This window comes from Doryrhamphus excisus, linkage group LG5 (assembly GCF_037039965.1).
Source record: "Doryrhamphus excisus strain RoL-2023G ecotype Guam linkage group LG5, RoL_Dexc_Guam_v1.1, whole genome shotgun sequence".
NCBI lineage: Eukaryota > Metazoa > Chordata > Actinopteri > Syngnathiformes > Syngnathidae > Doryrhamphus > Doryrhamphus excisus.
Window position 1 is genome coordinate 1,478,615 of NC_136361.1, and position 20,865 is coordinate 1,499,479.

The 20,865-nt window shown below is 44.6% G+C and overlaps 1 protein-coding gene across 7 annotated transcripts; it reads right to left on the bottom strand.

Annotated features, from left to right (window-relative positions):
- Positions 1-1,782: 1,782 nt before the first annotated feature.
- Positions 1,783-20,473, bottom strand: mpp7a (MAGUK p55 scaffold protein 7a). Of its 7 annotated transcripts, none has more exons than XM_078790551.1 (20): positions 19,951-20,473; positions 17,688-17,798; positions 9,826-9,974; positions 9,001-9,122; positions 8,852-8,929; positions 8,236-8,316; positions 7,918-8,049; positions 7,756-7,837; positions 7,565-7,650; positions 6,935-7,009; positions 6,549-6,745; positions 6,302-6,366; positions 6,027-6,179; positions 5,188-5,220; positions 4,562-4,732; positions 4,031-4,111; positions 3,769-3,862; positions 3,506-3,614; positions 3,269-3,412; positions 1,783-3,196 (listed from the first exon to the last, which is right to left on the bottom strand). In XM_078790551.1, the coding sequence occupies exons 3-20, from the start codon at positions 9,860-9,862 to the stop codon at positions 3,017-3,019; spliced, it is 1,920 nt and encodes a 639-aa protein (XP_078646677.1). In that variant the 5' UTR covers positions 9,863-9,974; positions 17,688-17,798; positions 19,951-20,473; the 3' UTR covers positions 1,783-3,016. The 7 variants fall into 7 exon arrangements, with proteins under 7 accessions (XP_078646677.1, XP_078646681.1, XP_078646676.1 ...); XM_078790555.1 differs by lacking the exon at positions 17,688-17,798 and having other exon boundaries at positions 6,027-6,041; positions 6,159-6,179; positions 19,951-20,471; XM_078790550.1 differs by lacking the exon at positions 17,688-17,798.
- Between the last annotated feature and the right edge of the window lie 392 nt (positions 20,474-20,865).

A 20,865-nucleotide genomic window follows, 5' to 3' on the forward strand; every position in this document is an offset into this window, starting at 1 on the left:
ACTGTACACGACACGTGATGTACCTTACCCGAGCGACTTGTAGTGTGGCTGTGTCCCAAACTGATGGTTGCTGGTTCTGTCCCCATTTCTAGGATGTCAACATATCAGCTGAGCTTTCCCGGGAACGTCTCCTGGAGCTGGTCCCTCTCCATGCTGGGGGGGTCATTACACAGGTTGGACATTTGACAAGAACAGGTTTCCTACATTTAGGGGCCAAAAGCGTGGATCCATGGTGGACATGGAAGAGACACCGATGGCTGAAGGTGGGATGTATTGTCAAGGCTTCAGTTTGATGTCCCACCTTCAACTTATGCTGCTGTTAGTTTCCTTTAATTGCAATTTTTAAATGTCAAATAAAAAACTAATGAAATGGAGATACACTTAGAAGTTCTATTTGAATATAAAATAGTAGCGGTAAATAAACGACCCACCTCAGTGGTTCCTTTCCTTGGATGGCTCCTGCGGCCCAAGGACGTTTCTCCTGAAAGCCACAAACAGGAGATTAGAAAGAATGAAAGTCTGTAGGTTTGCGGAGCAGCCATGACCCACCCTAAACATCACCCCCCTGGTCAACACCTGGGACACTTCATAAGCCTGCATGAGATCCGGGTGAGACTATGTATAGAACTTATTGATAAATCAAAGGACAACAGTGGCTGTAGGGTACACTAGCCTCTAGCACCATCTTGTGGAAACTTGTGCTACTGCAGGAAGAGGCCATTGGACACTTTCGTGCTTTGTACAATAAATGTACTAAAAGTAAAGGAAAGAACAGTCATTCAGTCATGTAAACAGTAGACACTGTAGACACTGATGAGTGGCTATTTATGATTTTCGCTATTGCTATTGAATATGTCACGTTAGACTTTCCGTATGAGTTTTAAAGGCCCGTCATATTTCCTTAGCTGGTTTCTAAGAATGAATAGAACAGCATAGTAAGGCGAGTTGGACCGAACCATTCGACACTCCAGGGAGGTATTACCCCGGCTCAGTGGATTCTAAATACCTTGAAGGGCGAAGACAGTCGACTTTTAGACGAGTTGGATGTCGAGACCCCAAAATGCAAAGGCTTTCCTGATAAAAACTTACGTCGCCAAAAGCTAAATGAGCCAATCACACTAATCAGCACCAGGTGCGCATAAAGAAAGGTAAAGGGAACTGACGATGGAGCGGAATAAAACAGGAAAAGGTACAAAATAAAGTTACACAAACCGGAACTAAAGCAGAAAGTACTTTAGCTTTCAGTCGATATAAAACAGTTGAACTGAAACACTCGACACCCGGATGACGCATTAGAATTGTTACACGGTTTTAAAATACCTTGAGTGGCGAAAAGCTTTGGCTGTGGCGACCCCAGGATGCAAAGGAAGTGCAGGAAAAAGTCTTTCATGAAAAAAAAAATTAAACAAAATCTGCAGTGCAGGAAAAGGGACACTTTCGAAAAGCACACGTCAAAACTGAAAGGCACGAGGAGCCAATCAAACTGTAATTAGCGCCAGGTGTGCATCAACGGAAACGTGAAGGCAACTGACGACGGAGGGGATGCAAACAGGAAGTGAAACAAAATAAAAGCTATAAACCGGAAGTACAACAGAAAGTGCAGCAAAATAAAGTCTGAACAACCGGAAGTACAACAGGAAGTAAATGTCACGTGGATCGGTAACGTGTGATTAATTATTTCAATTAAAGGATGACGTGTGTTAGCTTGTAGCCTCATAAACAACATCACTAACATTATTGACCTGCTTACAACAGAGAATATCAATATCCACGTTAAAAGAGAGGCGTCCAAAGCAGACAGCAGCCATGTTTTATTGCCCCTTTATGCCATTGGCACATTCTAAATATAAAATAGATAATATATATCAATATTAATATTAAAAAAAGTAGTAGTATTCTAACAAGAAAGTGTGAAGTTGTGGAGCTCCATGTCAGTGGCGTGTGCATAATCACAGAACAAGACACTGCGGGTGTTCATGGACATGACATGCCTGCAGTGGAAATAGAAGCTTCAAGAGAAAAACAAAGAAACATCCCTCCTCCTTGTGGAAAAAGACATTGTCGAATAATGTCTTCCTCCTGCTGCAATATGGCGCTGCCAAAACGTCACTGTGTCCACGCCATGATGTCTCGAGGCCGGGATGAGGGGAGGCGTGTGCCATGCTTGCTCGCTGGCGGATGTTTGCTTCAGCGGGAATGATGTGGAAGCTGGAAGCACATTTTTGAGACACTCCTTCATTCAATGACATGATCAGGTGTCTCCAAACTTCTGACTGGTAGCGTATGACATTAATAATCCATCAATATTTGCAGAATATGGCAAGAACCAAGAAAAAGGACGTGATTTTTATGACTTAGCTCACAAAAAAGTGACAACTGTTGAAAAGTTGAAATCACAAAGTAGGAGAACATTCCTAGCAGAAGCACGAGGTTGAACAGCAGCAGCTGCTTTAATAAACCTGAAAACTGCCCAGCAACCCAAGCATACGCTCGTAAAAACATCAAATGAAGGAAATGCAAACAATCAATAAAGTCAGGACGCGGACACGAGTGACTGAGATCCCTGAAGCAAAGACTTCTCAACAAATTCTAGCCAACTAGAAGTCCAACTGAGCTCTGAAAAAGTGAGATATGTATATAAAAGGTTACAAAAACTAGCAGATATTAGAAAATATATTACTTTTCCTCATAAAATTCAAGATCTCCTGTGCTGCCCTTCAGGAGACGTAGCAGATGACCTGATGCATAGAAACATAACAAGACCAAATTCCCCGCCTTTGCCCTTGCATTCTTTTTTCATGTGCAGGCTGATGAGAAGAAAGGTGAGAGTTCCTTTGGTTTCTCACAGTCCAATCTTAAGAAAGGCTCCTGCTTGGCGTCTGTCGGTACTGGGACCGTCCCGGGCTGCTTGGAGTCCCAGCCGCTTGGAGTCGAGAAGATCCTAACTGAGCTTGAAATCAGCACAGCAGAGATCCCGGCCTGTGTTCCACTTGTCCTCTCGACGGGCCACACGGCCTCAGGAGTGAGTCCAGCTGACAGGAACCCAGTGAGGATCCATCTCCACTTTCCTGAGCGCCGAACGCAGCTCCGCAAAGGCCTCCGTCAGGTCATCGTTGACGATCACCTTCTCGAAAAGGTGGCCGTACTGCGCCTCCATCGTCTGGGCGCTCGCCACCATCTCCAGGAAGTCCTCCTCCTGTCACAGCAGGGGAAAGGTCAAAGGTCAGCGGATCATCAGCACACATGAGAAATGAGATGATGAGCTCACTGCAAAGGGCTTCGCGGAGGCTTTGTCATCCTTGCTGGAGATGACTTTAGCGTTCTTCCTGGTCTCCCTGAGTCGCTCCATGCTGGGCGGCTTGATGAAAATCACAAAGGGTTTAAACTCCGGCGTGCGCAGGAGCTTTATGGTCTGGAGGAGGAAGCGGTATCAAACACAGGGACGAGGAGGAATGATTGGAGGTCAGTCGGCCAGTGATGCTGAAGCTAGCGTAGAAACACTCACATGGGGCTGCACGTCCAGGAGGCACACTTTGTTCTTGGACAGGACGGAACGTATGGAGTCCAGACTGGTCCCATAGTAATTCCCTTTGTACTCGCCGTACTCGATGAACCTGACAGTCAGAAGAACATCTTAGTGTGAGTGACAGGAAGAAAAGCTGTGTTGCTTGTTGGTTTTCTTCTATGAATACGGAAAATGCTTTTCTTTTCAGGCCATTTTCATCTCGTCTTCCATCAGTACGGAGATGCCATGGAGCGTTAACTCACTTATTGTTATGAACATCGGCCTCAAAGAGCTGCTTGGAGATAAAATGGTACTCCACGCCGTCGCTCTCTTGGTTCCGCTTCGGCCGACTGGTATCTGACGGAGAGAGAGGTGATGAGAGAGAGTGGCTGTGGGCCAGCATGGAAGGGTAGTCTACGTAATGCTACGTGTGAGGTCACACAGCACTCATTAGTCATGTGACTAATGGAGAACAGGAGAACACCCAAGCGTGTCTGAAGGCAGCTAAAACGGGAGGAAACCTACGTGGGACGGTCACGCTGAAGTGCTGAGGGTCACAGATCAGAAGTTTCCTTTTCAGTTCATTCAAGCCAACGCCAGTCGGTCCTGCAGGCAACAAACAACACAGGCACGTTTCTATAGAAGGTACAGGAAGACCTCATTCATCACGGTTCTTTGGGTCCACACCCAGTAGTGATAGGTCCACTTCCACTAAGTTGGATTCCTTATTTGGAAAGGTATATTTTGGCAGTTAAGTCTAGCAGACCCACTTTCAAAATACACCCTTTTAGTGTTATTAAAGCCCTCTGGACATAAAATAACAGCCCTATAGTCACCTTTGCACTCCTATTACCCAATACAGTAGACATGATAAGACAAATAAGACATAAATAAGACATAAAAGGACATAATATGGACCCAGACTAGCATTCTTTTTATTCTGTCCTGTTCCTAGGAGTACTTCCTTCTTCGGCCTCATGGCGGCTCGCTGACTAGCGCTCTCAGTGGTTTAGCCACTCCATCTCACCAAAGCAAAGCATTGAATGAATCACTCACCAACCAGAATGACGAGCCGCTGTCTGGCTCCGCTGTGGCGGCGGTACGACGTCACCTCCTCATACGTGGGGACGTCGGCCGTGTCGTACATCTCGCTCTTCTTGCTCTCGTACATTGACTTGTTGGTCTTCTTCTCTCTCCTGCTCAGACGGAAGCTTCTCCGAAACCCGACTGGAGACACAAACAATCAAGCTATGAAATATGAAACAGACCAAGGGTGGGCAAAGTGCGGCCTGGGGGCCGTTCCCAGCCGCGGCGCGTTCTGAAAGGAGATTTAACGTGTTGTGAGAAGAAAAATAAAGTCATATTAGGAGGATAAATATGTCATTTTACTTGGTGAGTCTAGAAATGTTACCTTTGGCGTCCCACGTGGGGACAAACCCCAATAAAAGCCTCATATGAAACACAAAAAGCCTTGGGTTGATACAATATGTTAATGGGCTGATCAATGGGGGGTGGGTAGATAAGGAAAGGAATTGGGAGAGAACCACGTTGGAGACCGGAGACTGCATTTCCAGCAACCCCCATCAAAAGCGGGTCTTTGCCACAAGGACAGAGGGAGCAGGAAGGGAAGGCAAAGGAAAGGAGTCGAGGGACACACAAAGCCAAAAGAAGACACGTCTCACCTAAACGGCAGCCGCTAATAAAGTCAGCATCCTCTGGGGATGAGAAGAGGAAGAGGAGGGGCCGAAAGAAAGGAAAGTTATCATTTCAGAAGAGAAAAGGACTGCTGGCTCTTGCCGTCCTGCCGCCATTAAGGCGCCATGGGCTGCAGCTAGCGTGCATGTTCTTCGCACAAAATCATTTGAATCATACAGTTGCACTCCAAAATAGTCAAAACTCACGCTAAATTAGATTTATTTTTTGATAAAATGACCATACAGTCACGAATATGGTCGATTATTAGAATTAAAAATGCATATTGAGGTAAAGGGTTTACCCCCCTCTCGCCCGGAGACAGCTGGGATAGGCTCCAGCGTACCTGTGACCCTGGTGAGGAAGTACTGACACAAGGAAGTCTCCGCATGCTAACAAGTGCGGGTCTATTTGATGTCTTATTTATATCTTATTTTCTCTTATTGTGTCTGCTACCTGTATATTGTGTAATTGGAGTATAAAGGTGATTATAGGGGTGCTATTTCATGTCAAGAGGACTCTAATAAATGTTAAAAAACACATTTTGAAGATCACAAAGAGGTTTTCTACTATGGAACTACAAAAATACTCCATGTATTGATAAGGAATCCTACTTCCAGTCGGGTCTGGAACCAACAACCCACCAAGGGAACAAACAAGGGATCACTGGAGTTTCAATCACGCCAACATTCTGCACGTCTTTGTGTTTTTTCATAAAATAAAGATAATTTGTAATGGCTGATGAATATACTGGAGTACAAAAGGGGAGTGGTGGGTTATTCTTTGACTATTAGGTGTTTGGAACGAATCAGGTGTTAATGAGTAGTACCTTCCATTTCATCAACTGTGACAATCGGTGAAGGGAGGGAAGGAAGAAACGCAACAAAGGTTATAGAGAAGATGTTGAATAAAAAGGGAAGGTGTGAGAAAGAATGGAGAGGAAAAAGAGGAAGACACCTACCAAAGTCTACAGGCACATCAGCTTCAGAAAACACAGCAAAATATTAATTTACAGCAGAATCAGAATCAGAATGCCCTTTAACTGTATACTGTATATAACAATATTCTATTGACTCGCAAATCTGACACTGAAGCTAAACTTACAGGATCGCCGAGTGGAGGACCTCCTGATTGGGAGAACTGGAGCAGGGCTTCGCAACGCAAACCTCCTGTGAGAGAAAAAACAATATAAGTAACAGTATGAGTATAACAGTATAACAGTATAATTATTGATGTTCAAGTGCAGCCCCATGGTGACGTAGCATGTTCCACTGTCGTGTCCAAAAGGTAAAAAGCAGCATCAGTCGGATGCCTTCAGGGTTTACGTGTCTAGGAAGGAATTGCTTCTAACCTCTCCTGAAACTGTTTGGATGGGATGAGGCCAGCGCGGGGGTTTGCGTCCCCTTCTAGTCTGGCTTGCCACCAGGTCGCATCGTCCTGGCTCATGATCTGGAGGATGGAGCCCTTCGTGAAGGCCAGCCCTGCCTCTTTGCACGGGATGGCTTTGTCCTCTTTTGGGTCGTAGTCGAAAAGCGCCTTCACAAACATCTTGACACGAAACCACAAAAGAAAAAGAAGAAGATCATCATTATCTGGAAATTAGCACACCCAGACGTAGAAATACGACTGCTGGGAATGAATGCAACACGCCTAGAGTACGTAGGAAAGGTTCCTGGACTAGCTCTGGAGGTATCTGGCCCAGCCTGACCTGACGGAGGATCTCATTCAGTGGGTTACCTTTGGCTCCTTGGTTGAAAGCTCATCCTGGACCGCAGGAACCACCTTGAAGGTGATGGCCCCTTGGGACTGAGCCTGAGTGTGACAAGAAAAGAAATCATACACTCCGATTATTTGACAGATTATTTATTTTTTGTTGTTGAGAAAGTCGCTAAAATGTATATTTTATATTTTTATATATATTTATATTTTTATAAATATATATCTATATTTTTAATATATGTATAATTTTTGTACATTATATTTCAAGAACACATTACATTCCATAAATTGAAAATAATTTATATTTCTACAAAATCTGATTTTTTTTTTCAGAAAACACATCTCATTTACCCTAAGTTAGTCATAATTTCTTTAAAAAAATATATTCGATATTTTTAAGATAACCAACCTCATTCCCCCTGAGTTGCTATATATTTATATATTTATAAAAGTCAGATTTTATAAATAAAACATCCTTCATGATGATAATAATGATTAATATTTGTGATATATATATGATATACATTCCAGCTGGGTGACGTATCTGATTGGAGGTCAACTGCAGCACAAAGCCTAGTGTGATAGACTCCATCGATTCCTGGATGACGCCAGACGTTGGCAAAGCGACACGGCAGAGACAAAACCTACCAGGATACGAATGACTTCCTCCGGTTTCTTGTCATCCACTGGGATCCCGTTCACCTCCTTCAGTTCATCCCCGACGTGGATGAGCCCTACCGCACAAACACACACACACACACACACACGTAAGCACCTCACACCCCCGATTGGGGTGACCTGATCAACTTTTACGTTTGGTTTTTTGAGTGACAACCAACCACTTCTGTCAGCCGCCCCTCCCTTCATGATCCGCGCCACCAAGATGGCGCCCGTGACGTCATCCTGCTTTATCGTGGCGCCCTACGAGCCAATCAAGTGGGGTCAATCTCCCGCGTGCAATCAGAGCACAATGAGGAGAAGTAAAAGTCGGAATGACTCACCAGAGGCTCCCTGTTCTTCACCAGCCTTATGATCTTCACAGAATCCTCGTCCTCACTGACGCCTTCGGGCATGGGGGGTAGCTGGGGGTCGTAGCACTTCTGTGCCACCGTGTCATGGACTGACAGAAGACTCTGGAAAATAAGGGGCGGGGTTCATGGCCGCGTCAATCCTCACATTTCATCCAGCAGCTCGTCTGCGGGTACGTCTGCATTCTTCTCCGATATGCCGATATTGTCCAACTCCCATTTCCAATACGATGTCAATGGGCCATCCCGAATTATTCCGTACTTATTCTTATCTCAATGTATTCTCCTCACCTTTAAATTGGGCTTTGCCAGCAGCTTGAGAAGCTCTTTCACTTCTCCATCCGCCGATTTGCCTTGAAGCTCCTCAACCAGCTGAAAGAAAGCCAGAACCTACTTTATGGCGGGCCATGGGTTCCAGACCTCACTGCAAGTGGAACTCCTTATTTATAAATTGAATGTTTTCATAGCTGGAGCATGGAAAACTAAATAGACTTTTGAACATCATTAGAGCCCTCTAGACATGAAATAACACCCCTATAGTCCTCTTTACAATCCTACTAGCCAATATAGAGAAATGAGAAATAAGTAAGAGTAAATATCAACTTCCACGGTACATGTGTAGAATACCACATCATCACAACGTCCTTGAATGCATCTTCTGAGTGCTTTATATTAGCATTTGACTTCATTTAGCTTGAGAATACTTACAATTATGTCAAATGTGCTGCATGGTGCATATTTTGGATTAATAAATAGGACTACTAGCATTCAACCAGGAAACATGAATGAAGATAAAGTATTTGAAAAAGTGAAGTTCTGAGGGATGATTGTGTATGCATCCAAGCGCTAGTACTACATGCTAGTAGAAAACAAACAGCACTAGACGAGGAGGGGCGTGGCTGCTTACTTGACTGGCGAGCGAGGCGGCGCTGGTCACGACGGGTGTTGGTTTGCCGTCTTCATAGCGTTGCAGTTTTTCATGGATCTGCAAGTACAGTGTACACCGGCATGAATGAGGTACTCCCAGAGGAACGAGAGGAAGACGTGATGTCGGACCTTGAAGAGCGCGTGCAGGCTTTTCTCCCCAAACATGTGCTGCAGGAAGGCGTTGTCCTCGGGCTGGCCGCCGTGGGGCTGCAGTCTGGAGGGCAACGCCGCTAGCAGCTCATACACGGCTGCTAGGAAGAAGAGCAAACAGGGTGACATCGGATGTACTGCACATGGCCGCCTGGCTTTTTTTTATGCTAAATGACACAGGAAGTGGTTTGGTGGGCGGTGCTGCAGCTATGAAGCCAGCAGAGGGTGCTGTCTCCAGGGTCTCAATTTAACGCTTTGTTTTCTGTTTGTCTAAATGTCAGCTATATTGATATTTCCACCGTGCCTATTTCCCCCATCTTTGTTTGATTGTTTATCTTGCTGTCTGCATATTAACGCTGAATGAAGTAAAAATATAAGGCACAATCACCACAGGAAGTACTGTACACAACAGCAAGTAAACAAAAACATGAGCCTATATTATGTCTTATTATGTCAACAATATGGGATAATAAGAATGTAAAGGTGACTATAGGGGTGTTATTTCATGTCTAGAGGGCTCTAATCATGTTAAAAAGTGCATTTGGAAGGTGGTAACACTATCAAAGCTCTAATTATGATAATATTGGATAATATAAAGTATATCCATATCATATAAGTATCCAATAATCATAATGAAATGACATTAAATCAATTCATACCTTAATAAACTCAATGAAATCAAACATACGATATGAAATCTATCCAAATGTAACATTCAAAGATTGTAAATAAGGACTCTCCATCTTCACAGTGGGGTGTGGGAGCAGTGAAACTGATGTTTGGGCGGCGTACTCTGGTGGGTACCTGGCTCGGGGCCCAGGGCGGTGGTGAGGGCAGGCATGGCTGTGCCGGTCACCCCCCCTTAGCCTGTGGGAAAGTGCGGTGGGGAGATGGTGTCGGGGCGTCCTCAGCAGCGTTCCTGCATTGGAGGACAGGCTCGGAGCCGAGGAAACCTGCACAAGAAGATTTCAGAGCATCAAACGCTACAATAGCTCAATATTGTTTGCAGACGTGCAGACGTTGAGTTCCTATGAAGCATGCAAGCCATACGGACTCTAGTCCTGTATCTGCTGATCTAAACGGTGAATCTGAACCCATTAGTGTTTCACGTAGAAGCTTTTGTGTTGTCATACTGTGCTTGTAAATGGCACAGCAGACAATAGGGGGGGGGTATACTCCACTGTAATACGAGCTCTCTGCCTTTTGTTGGGGCCCAAAGAGGAATGACGGTATCTTTCCCAATATGATAAATGCTCTTTTTCCATCCAGGAAGCTTCCCAGTGTCCAGCAATGAACACCTGGGACATTTTACTAGGCCGGAAAGAATCATAAAAGGACAAAACTTACAAAAACAGACCGCTCTGTAAAAAATGCTACAATATTCCATTGTCATGCATCAGTATGGGCAGGATGACGTTGAAACATCTTTAAAAAAGGATCTAGCACCATCTAGTGGATGGTTTGGCGATGACACTACAGCTGGGACTAAGACTAGTAGTGTTTTCATAAAGCACAATTAAAATACAATTAGTCAAAAAAAAACAACAGCAAAAATGGTGCGGGGGGGATGATTTGACATGAATAAAACTAAATTATTAGGAGAACAAAATCATAATATTAAGAGAAAAAATAGTCTAAAGTTGAAATATTGAACAGTTGAATTACAAGAAACAAAGAATAAAGTTGCCTTATTAGGAAAGTTTGGTTGTGTAAATGATATAGTATTTTCATAACAAACATAGTATAAGAAATATAGCCTATAGAAAGTCAAATGTATGTATGTAGAAACATTGTTGAAATATCTTATTATAATAAGCTGCTTGTCACAAAGCTGAGATGCATGCCTTTTTGTCTCATATAAAAAACCAACATCTCAACAATGTACATGGATGGTCCATGGGGGTGGTTCAAAGTGCAGCCCGGGGGCCATTTGCCAACAAATGGAAGCTTTGTTTTTGTGATTTGACAGAGAAAAGCATAAGATAAGTCCTGGTGGGGGTGGATGTGGACCGCTGGTCAAATAAAGATTAGAAAGAAAAATAATAAATATGGAATGAGTGACAGGCTGCCATAACAGGATTCCTGTGGTCACAGAGGGAGTGACAATAAAGCAACACGGGACTCGCCGCATGAGCAAAGGTAAACATCACGCCACACTAGCGTGTAGGACGATCCCAAACAAGCTGATATCACAAACCGGATTCCTTGGCTGAAGTATAGATACAAAAAGATACTCTATGATAACAACCAGGCGAGCAAAAGCAGACCTACCAGATCCTGATGGTGCTGCGAGTGAAAGAGGGCGGCCTGTGAGACACGCATGTGCGGGCACTCCCACTCGCCTTGCACTGCAGGGAAACTCAACCCTCCCACACAGGAAGTGGCCTGCCCACCAGGTGTAGCTACCTGCTCACCTGAACAGACCTGAAACTCTTGTTCACCCTCCTCCTCCTCTTCCTCCTCCTTTATGACCACAAACAGCACTAGCTACCTTGACATGGAGTTAGCCATGATGCTTATTCCTCTTCACAACTCTTCCGTGGGAATAGAACTCACTTTTTCCTTGAAGAACAAAAGCTGGAAAAACAAACCCTTGGAATACAATATATGCCATGTGCTCTTAACTACCTGTTCCGTGGGTAGTGACAGAAATGACCACTAGGTGGAGCTGTCACAACAAATATATCTAGCAAAGGCCTCCTACTCTAGCTGAAACACAGTCAACTCCCTACATTTTTAATGTATCTATTAATAATTATTATTATTATTAGTCATAATAGTACAAATTGTCATGAATTAAAATAAAATATGTAAAAGACAATTTCATACAAATTATTTAAATATGTAACAACAATAATGTTGTTATGTCCTGTTTTCCTGCTTCCCGCAGAGAAACAGCAGCTCATTGTCTGACACGACCACATGAACCAGGCCAGTCGGTGTCAGTCACCGCTCAGGCATTCCTCTCTCACACTCGCCATCAATGAATTTCCCTCCCACGACTCTTTGACCTCGCGGAGCATGACGACGCAGCCGCCAAACTGCCTAGCAGTCTTTAAATGGGGGAAAAAATCAGTCAAATAAAAGCAGAGTTATGATGGATAATGTTGTTTCCTGTGCTTTGTAGGGCAGCTGCGTTCAAAGCAAAAGTAAACAAAACACCATCTCTTTTTGGTGGGAAAAACCTGCTCTCATCCAATCCTAGCATCGACTAACGAGGTGAGTCAACAGTGCCATCAAGTGGCCAAATGACACACTCACATTACGGGCCCTTGGAATGGAAGGATGGAAGGGTGGAAGGATGGAAGGATGGAAGGATGGAAGGATGGAAGGATGGAAGGATGGAAGGATGGAAGGATGGAAGGATGGAAGGATGGAAGGATGGAAGGATGGAAGGATGGAAGCATGGAAGGATGGAAGGATGGAAGGATGGAAGGATGGAAGCATGGAAGGATGGAAGCATGGAAGGATGGAAGGATGGAAGCATGGAAGCATGGAAGGATGGAAGCATGGAAGCATGGAAGGATGGAAGCATGGAAGGATGGAAGGATGGAAGGATGGAAGGATGGAAGGATGGAAGGATGGAAGCATGGAAGGATGGAAGGGTGGAAGGGTGCAGCCTGCCTGGACTGTAAGTACCGCCAGTAATGAGATGAGCAACGCCAGACAGACAGGAAGACAACAGCAGGTAGCCATTAAGCCTGGCTAATCTGCAGCGTTTATTGCATGCCACTTGGTAACCTTCATGCATGCTCAGGTTGTGCATGGGGAGGTCAGTGTGAGCGCACACACACACACACACACACACACACACACACGTGAGTGGTGTTTACAGAATAATCCAACAGCGCTGGGGGGAAGAGGAAGTACAGGGAGGTGAGATGAGTGGAAGAAATGAGGATGTTGGTTGGCCCTAATCTAATGACATAACGTCACGGCTACCCCCTGCGGTGGCCCAGCAAGGTGCACTGCACTCGGGCACACGCCCCGAGCTGGCATGGAGACGCCACAGAGGTCTCTGGTACACCTAGCACGCCAAACATCTCCCTCATGTTCTCGCTTCATCAGGACGCCAGAAGAACGATGACTTTTGTTCCAGTAATGCCACTTCTGCTCCTATTCCAGTATGTGAAAAAGGGGGCGCTTGTTTTCCCTCCAGGTCTCTCCACGCCAACACAGTCCTGGATTTATATTTATATTGTCAGCCTCACTGTTGTAACAAGCGGGAGTTAAATCAGTGACAATTCCAGCATTTGCATTGGTAAAAGCATTCCAACTTCAGCATTCCACCCTCCTTTGCAAAGCCTGAAGTCCGAGGGGGCCCTGAAGAAGCATGAGTTACTTTCTTCCTCTCTTACCAGGTTTATGGGCCCCCCCTGTCACTGACAGAGACAAGACAAAAGCAATGGCAGCTCAGTGTTGTCTTTCTGGTGCCGCAAGTTCAAGAGGATTAAACCTGAACTGGATGCTAAGCTAACCCATGAGCAGGATGAGGTAAAGGCCCACGTATACGTATGGTATCAAACAGGGTCAACGTGCCATAAAAGTCAGGAAAGGGAACACGTATCTGCCCAATGTTGGAAACTGAAGGCCTCTGTCTGTCAGCACAGCAATTAACACATTCCACCACCTTTCCATGTCGAGTGGACATTCACACTGATACACTGGAGGCAATGGGGTGGGTGTGTGTGTGTGTGTGTGTGTGTGTGTGTGTAATCCCATTTCCTGGTATCCCTAATCATTTGCATGGGCTTTGCATGGGTTGCTCGGGGAAAGGAGAGTTGGCACCAAGACAGGGGGGGCGTGAGAACAATGTGGCGGTTGTGCATCGCTGAATGACGTCCCATGAAGAACATGACTAACATTATTTAAATAGCGTAGGTCTTTTGGGTGGCGATGGTCTCACAGTGAGCTGAGGGCCATGAAGGGGCCAGCCCCCGCCATGGAGGAATGTGTCGCCAACCTTGGTGATTCATCTCGAGAGACCGACTCAGTGAGTCTTCCGATGAAGTCTTCATGGCCACGCCGTGTTGGTCTCTATTGTCTAGAAGAGCAGTGATGATGCCAAATCAATGAATGGACACACAAAGCAAGGGGGATTTATACGGTAGTCACACCCGCTCGCCTTGCCAAGCCTGACCGCCTCGTCCATTGTCCTCTCCTCCTCCGCTTGCAACATTCACACACAAACACGCTAAGATTGGGACAAGACATCAGCATTCAGTCTATGGCATCGTTACCTCTCACAGGAAGCCATGATTGTGTTCCACTAATGGAGACACCCTGTAAAAGCAAATGTAGCAAACACAAAGATAGGTGAAATAACATAAAAATAAATGATCAATCGACCAAAACAATTGGATAATGGATTAATCATAGATTCCCTGTTGCCAACAGATAAACGTCGACAGGGTTAAAGAACTAAAAGCAACTAAAAAAAGGAAGACATGTCCTCATTCGGCCTTTCCTGTCTCTCGTGTCAATACCAGGGGTCGTCCGTATCATTGAGAGAAATACCTGGCCACCGCAACGCTTCATTCGACGGCGACTCATTCACCCCTTCATAGCTTCATGTCTGCAGCTGTCTGCATCACTCACAGTTGGAGATACATTTCCACACTCCGTTAATCCCCAGCTGACCTCAAACTTCTGGTGGTGACGGAAAGATATCAAATGCTCGGGGCTGAGTCGAGAAAACTGACGAGCGGGCATGTAAACGACACGCAGACAGCGTAAACACAAGCACGGGTGCGCAGAGACGCCATTTCTAACACCATTGCTTGGATGCGTTTGTTTGTTAGCGCTTTCGTCTTGGCATTCCTCCACAGACTAAATGTTAGGCTGAGGAGACCCCACGAGGACTGAGAGGAAAGCCTACGAGGACTGAGAGGAAACCCTACGAGAACTGAAAGGGAATCCTACGAGGACTGAGAGAAAACCCTACAAGGACTAACAGGAAACCCTAAAGGACTGTGGTGTCATATCATAAGAGTTGTGGACTTAACAACCTTTCCAGTTTGCGTATGTTTAGGTGAGGAAACAGAAATTATTCTGATATTCTAATGAATCCAAATTAAATAATACAAACAATCTAAAAAAAATCTAATCTCAAGAATTAGGAGATAGTAGTTGGACTTGGATTGCCGATCCATTCATTCTGCTTCAAAACACTTGGAACACTAGTGGGGCAACCCAACACTTGTCTGTGGAACCTCTGCCAAGCGAGTTCTCTTGGGGGGAGAAACACATTCCGGCTGCAGTTGCAAACTTCAGACCAGCTGCCAAACGGTTCTAGACACAGATTAGTCCAAACAAGTCTCCCAAAACGTTGCACATGAAGTGAATTGGGAATGCTGCTGGGAAACCCCAAGTCTGTGCCCTGATTGGGGCAGTCATCCTTCCGTGGGTGGGTGACCTGGCTTATAACACTCTGCTGAGGGTCAAGTCATCCTTTTAACTGATTTCCCAGTTGCCTCAATGTTCATACATTTCGGTTTTGAACCTTTTGAAGCAAATAAATAACGAAAACCGGAGGTACTATAATCCCTGTACACGACCCCCAATTCTGCTCACTCCTTTTTTGAAAACCGGTAAATTGGTGTCAATGGTTGCCATCTCAAACCAAAGCAAACTATAAATATCACACTTTCATTCCACCACCGCCAGTAAACCTTCAGGCCCATCCGTGGATAGCTATCATTAGTGGCGAGCTAAGACACCATTTCAAAGATGAGTCTGCCTTTTATATTTAGGCAGCACAGAATGAACGCCATCATTTAAGTGCTGGAGTGGCGTCCTGTGTTCATGCGGTGTGGCCGACGGGAAAAAAATAACTACCTTGTGGTGGTCACCCATCCCCAAAACTTTCTAGTAAATGACCCCACCCCCTGCAACACGGTCACACTCAGCGGAGTGCGAATACCACACACGGAAACGTTTCTTCAGATCATGAAATGCCATTACTCAGATGAACTGCTGCCAGCATGGACACAAGAGATAAGCCATCGGCGTACAGATTACGCAGTGTACATAGCGACACAATAGCATGACCTTTAATTGCTCTAATTGCTTCCAGTAAACGATCAACCCACAGGGAGCCTAATGGGCTTGAGATGAATGAACGCCTGTCTAATGTATGCATACGCTAACATAGACGCTTTCAAATTCAAATACAAAAGCATTCTTTCATTCACGTTCACACGCCCTCCTGCTAAACACTTTCCAGCCGGGAGTACTACGATTTAAACGCAGTACCGTAAGGTCTATAGGACAGAAATGACCAGGATGTCTTCAAACTGTTCAGGCAACATCATAAGGGGGAAGTGGGGGGCACAGACAATACTGCAGACTGGCCCAATATCCGATCAAAAGACATGGCTGCCTCATGTGTCTCCAGACAGGATCAGATCAGCGTCAGACAGATTAGAGTATTTTTCAAAGATACTTCAAAAAGATAGTCGTAGAGCGTGTATAGGGAGTATCAGGTCTAGAGCAGGACTTTGTGAATGGAGTTCAGGGACACTCATTCAGATCAGTTAGTTTGGTCCTGGGGCTCCAAGTAAAATGTTGATGGACCGCTAACTCAGCAGATGTGGACCACATTTCATCTCATTCCTATTAGGTGAATTATCATGCGGTCTTCACCAATCCCACGGCTGGTTAGCAGATATCAAAATACCATCCTCCGTGATCACAGGAGTGCCTAATTAGCACAGCTGCTAAAGAAAACATGAGGCTCTGAGATCAAGTAGCGACAATAATTCTTTCTTCAAGACAGGTGACAGCAGCTTTTGGCCAAAAGTGGCCACAAAGTCCTGACACATGAACAACAACCAGCCAGATTTGCTGAGACAAATACAGGACACACTCGGCCTGTTTGGCGTTAGCTTTTCCTAGGCTATTATTGCATAATTTAAAGGGCAGACATAAAAGGAACGGTCACAGTAGGTAGGAAGGGCCATGTATAGAAAGCCACATCAATAAAACAACATTTGACAATTAGGATTTAGTAACGCCAACCCGTTGCTTGGTGAGACGGGACGGCTTCCAGAAGGTTGTTTACAAGCTTCTACAGAGTCGCTGGGGCAGGTCCAAACTTGACTTCATGTTGAGACAGTAGAGTCAGATTTAGCCATCATTTTGTACAATCAGACCATCCCTGGGCCTCACGTCTAAAGTCTGGCTTGTTTGCCTCCTGTGGCACGACTGGAGGAGCAGCCAATGTCACAAAAAGGTTGTCATGTAATGAGATAGGAATACTCAAAATAATCCAAGATAGCGAGCCAAAAGTCAAACATAAACAATTTGGTGCTACCTGTTCATTACCACATAGGGCTCTAATTCTGTGGCACAGCCCACGCAGTGGTACTTTGGTCCAGCGCACCGCTGTACACACCACAATAGTAAGTTGGTAGACTGGATTGTGCCAAGATGGCTGTGGCGGCGCACCAGGCGAGGTGTCCACATTTTCAGCTTGAACACCCGTATTGTCCGTCTTGTTTGCGAAATTAAACAAAACAACAACCAGAAAGGACAAATACATTTGTAGTTCTAGTTGTGTTTATTTTGCATTTCCTGTTTTCTTACTTGTGTTTTCCTTTGCCAATGATGCAACGCGCCACCACCACGAATAGATAGCAGTACTGACAATGCATTTGCAGACATACCACAAAAATAATGCTGGTGTCTGATGTCGGTTATCTGCTCCGTTAGCTGGTTCCAAGCAGCAAAGCAGAGCCTTGATGGACACCGAGAGCAACCCTACACCTCCGTGGAAGCTGGCAGGGGGCACAAGAACAACATCAGTACCAGTGTTGTTCATTCACCGTGACCCTGCCAAGTACATTACATTAATCTCTCCGTCCCACAGTGGGAGCAGGCTCACAATGTCATAGTGGACCCGCATCGGGGATTAGCGATACAATGGACTAATAGTTGATTAAGAAGGATGGGTAGCTGGGCGAACGGGCTGAGAGACACTTAGGCAGCGGAATAATGAATGAATGAAAGAAATGTTGCATGAATGGAAGATTGTGCAAATGGAACAAAGGAGGTGTCATGGTGGATTTGATGAACGGTTCTAGCGTGTCCCCTCATATGCATGCTTCTCAATCCATTTCAATCACAAAGACAATCCTTATTTGACTTTATTTTCCACTGAAACATGAACAATTATCAGTTAAAAGACAAAATGATTATTGAAATCTCTATCGTACACCATATGTACCTTGTGTACACAACTCACACAACTCAGTGAAGCAGCATTTAGTGGATTATTATATTGCTGTGTACCCTCCGTTGGGGCACTGCGTACATTCCATTTCCCACAAATCTCTCCCCCGAGTCAGTGACTCTCCAAGACTGACCCAAAGCCTTAGGAATGTGAGCTATGTCGGCAGCTTAGGAGACACCTGTAGAGACGACCAACACATTGGGCAAAAGAGCCATGGCATAGTCTCCTTCCTGCCGTTAGCAACAATGAACCAGTCCCGCATTAGCCTGATGTGAGTATCCCAAAGCATTGGCATCTGCAACTGCAGGCTCAGTGTCCATTAGTACTGAAGTTACCTTAACCAAGGTATGGTTACTACTACTGTTTGACTTTGTTTCATCCCTTTCAGCCATTTTACTATGAAGTTACTGTTTCTGTTAAGAGAACTACAATAAATAAATCACTTGGCATGGAAAATAGAAACCATTATATTCTTGACATTTTTGCAAAAGTGGACCAAAGTGCTCCCTCTTCCAGAATGGAATGTAAACTGTAGACCTCATAACTCCAAGAAAAGCCATTCCTTTCCAAGAGAACGAGGCAGTTCCGTGTCAGGGTTGGCCACCATCACAGACAGACCATTAGGGATTTGAAGTTATTACAGAAATATGTGGAATATCTAAATGTCGCTCCCCCAGTGCTCACAGTAGCTTCCTGTTTTTCTCATAGCCAGAGATGGGAGACTTAATGGGACTACCTATAATAAGTCAGGGATATTGGGCATGAAATTTCAGGATGACCTTAAGATGCACTGTAGCCTTTACAAGTGAACTTCTATAAACTTTCCAATGCAGATGTCCAACTGTTCGGTGTTTCAGTGCTTATTGCACAATTAGCTGTTCTCCATCAAGGAACTAAACCGCAACGTTCCGATCCGTGAATCAACCAATACATTCCCACTGAAAGGCTTAGAATATGTCCAGTATGCCTTCCAGTGACTCTTCCAGTGTCCCTGTAGTGACAGAGGATGCAGCTTTACGGGGGATTAGATGCAAATGATGAACTGGAACAAAAAAAAGGCTGATTCTTTCCAAATTGGATCATCAGACAAAACGGTTGGGGAAAAATATGTTGTTGACAAAACCGCAGAGATCCTGTTTAATTACTACATGCCAACTCAAAGTATGTAAATGACTGAGTTGGGAATGTGGGGGAGGCTGACCAAGTGCTGAATTTTGTCTTGTGTGGTTTTGGCGTGACAAGATCCAGTCACTGTACTTGACTTTACGAGGCTGGAATACTTGGTCCACCATCCCCTGTGGTACACCATGCCCTGTGGTACACCATCCCCTGTACAGTACATTGTTATACGGGAGCTGGACGTGACTATGACTTAAGGGCTGTGTTACAATAAAGTAAAACAGACTTTACACTCTGGTAGCTCTGTGTTCACATGGCATTTATGTTACATCAACGATCAGGTCGCTTTACATGTAAATAAAGAAGTATGACAGCTGCATGCTGAGTTTCAGCATTTAAGGAATAGCAACATCCCATTGTTGTCATGTGCCAACTGTAATTCCTATCATTTGCCCTTTGTTCAACATCATACAAAGCCGGCCTGGTCGAAAGCACGCATTTAAAGAACGAAACTAGCGTGGTTTTGGCAAATATGTGTTGCGATACTGTGGATATCAATGTATAATGTTGCTACTTACATTGCATTTGAGATCGGCGTTGAATGGATTCTCGCTAGTTTCGGTATATTCCAATCATTCCGTAAAAACAAAACTTTTTCAAAACAGTTTTTAGTTTGCACGTCCCAAAACTCTGATTTGGTCCTCCATAAGTCGTTTTCTCGCTGCTAAAAGGATCTTTCAAAACGTTGCGTCTTGGTCGAGCGACACTCGTAGAAGAATGAAATTATCTGCTGACTTGAGAGCAGTTTGTTTGTTGTGATACTACGTTATTTGTCCAACACAGGGGACATACAAAGCCGATCTACGGTCTGTTTCGTATGCGGCACAAGCAACAGGGACCGCCCAATGTAGTCTTCATTGGCCTGTCTCTTTAAAAGGCGGGCACTTTTATGGAAGGCGTTATTTTAATTGGTGTACTGTATACCCAATCAGAGTACAGCATAACTTCTTCAGCTGAACCAATAAATGATTATTATGAAGATGTTTTCACGATGGCAGATACACAACCGCATACTGAACAAGTTGAATGGAAGAACTTAAGAACTGGCGCACCAAATTCAATATTGAGCCTCCCCCCCACAAATGGCAGGTAAAAGTGGTTATATACCGCCCCCCAAAGGCAAAAGGCAGATGGTGACAGGATGTACGCACAGCCTCAATTGTACAGTATATACAATATACTATATGAACCTGTTCCCACAACTCCTCAAATGTTATCTATGTGCGTGTTTTCACATATGTTCTACTCATTTAACAGACACGAATGTCATCTAGAAGCTGCTTTTTTGTTGTTTAATATTTTAACTTTAGGCTTCTATAATATTTTTTCTCACAAAATAACGATTTTATTGTGTGATAGCTTTTCTTTTTTTATCTTAATTTTATCTACAATTTCGATTTTATGTTGTAAAGTTTTAATTTGTGCAAGTTTTT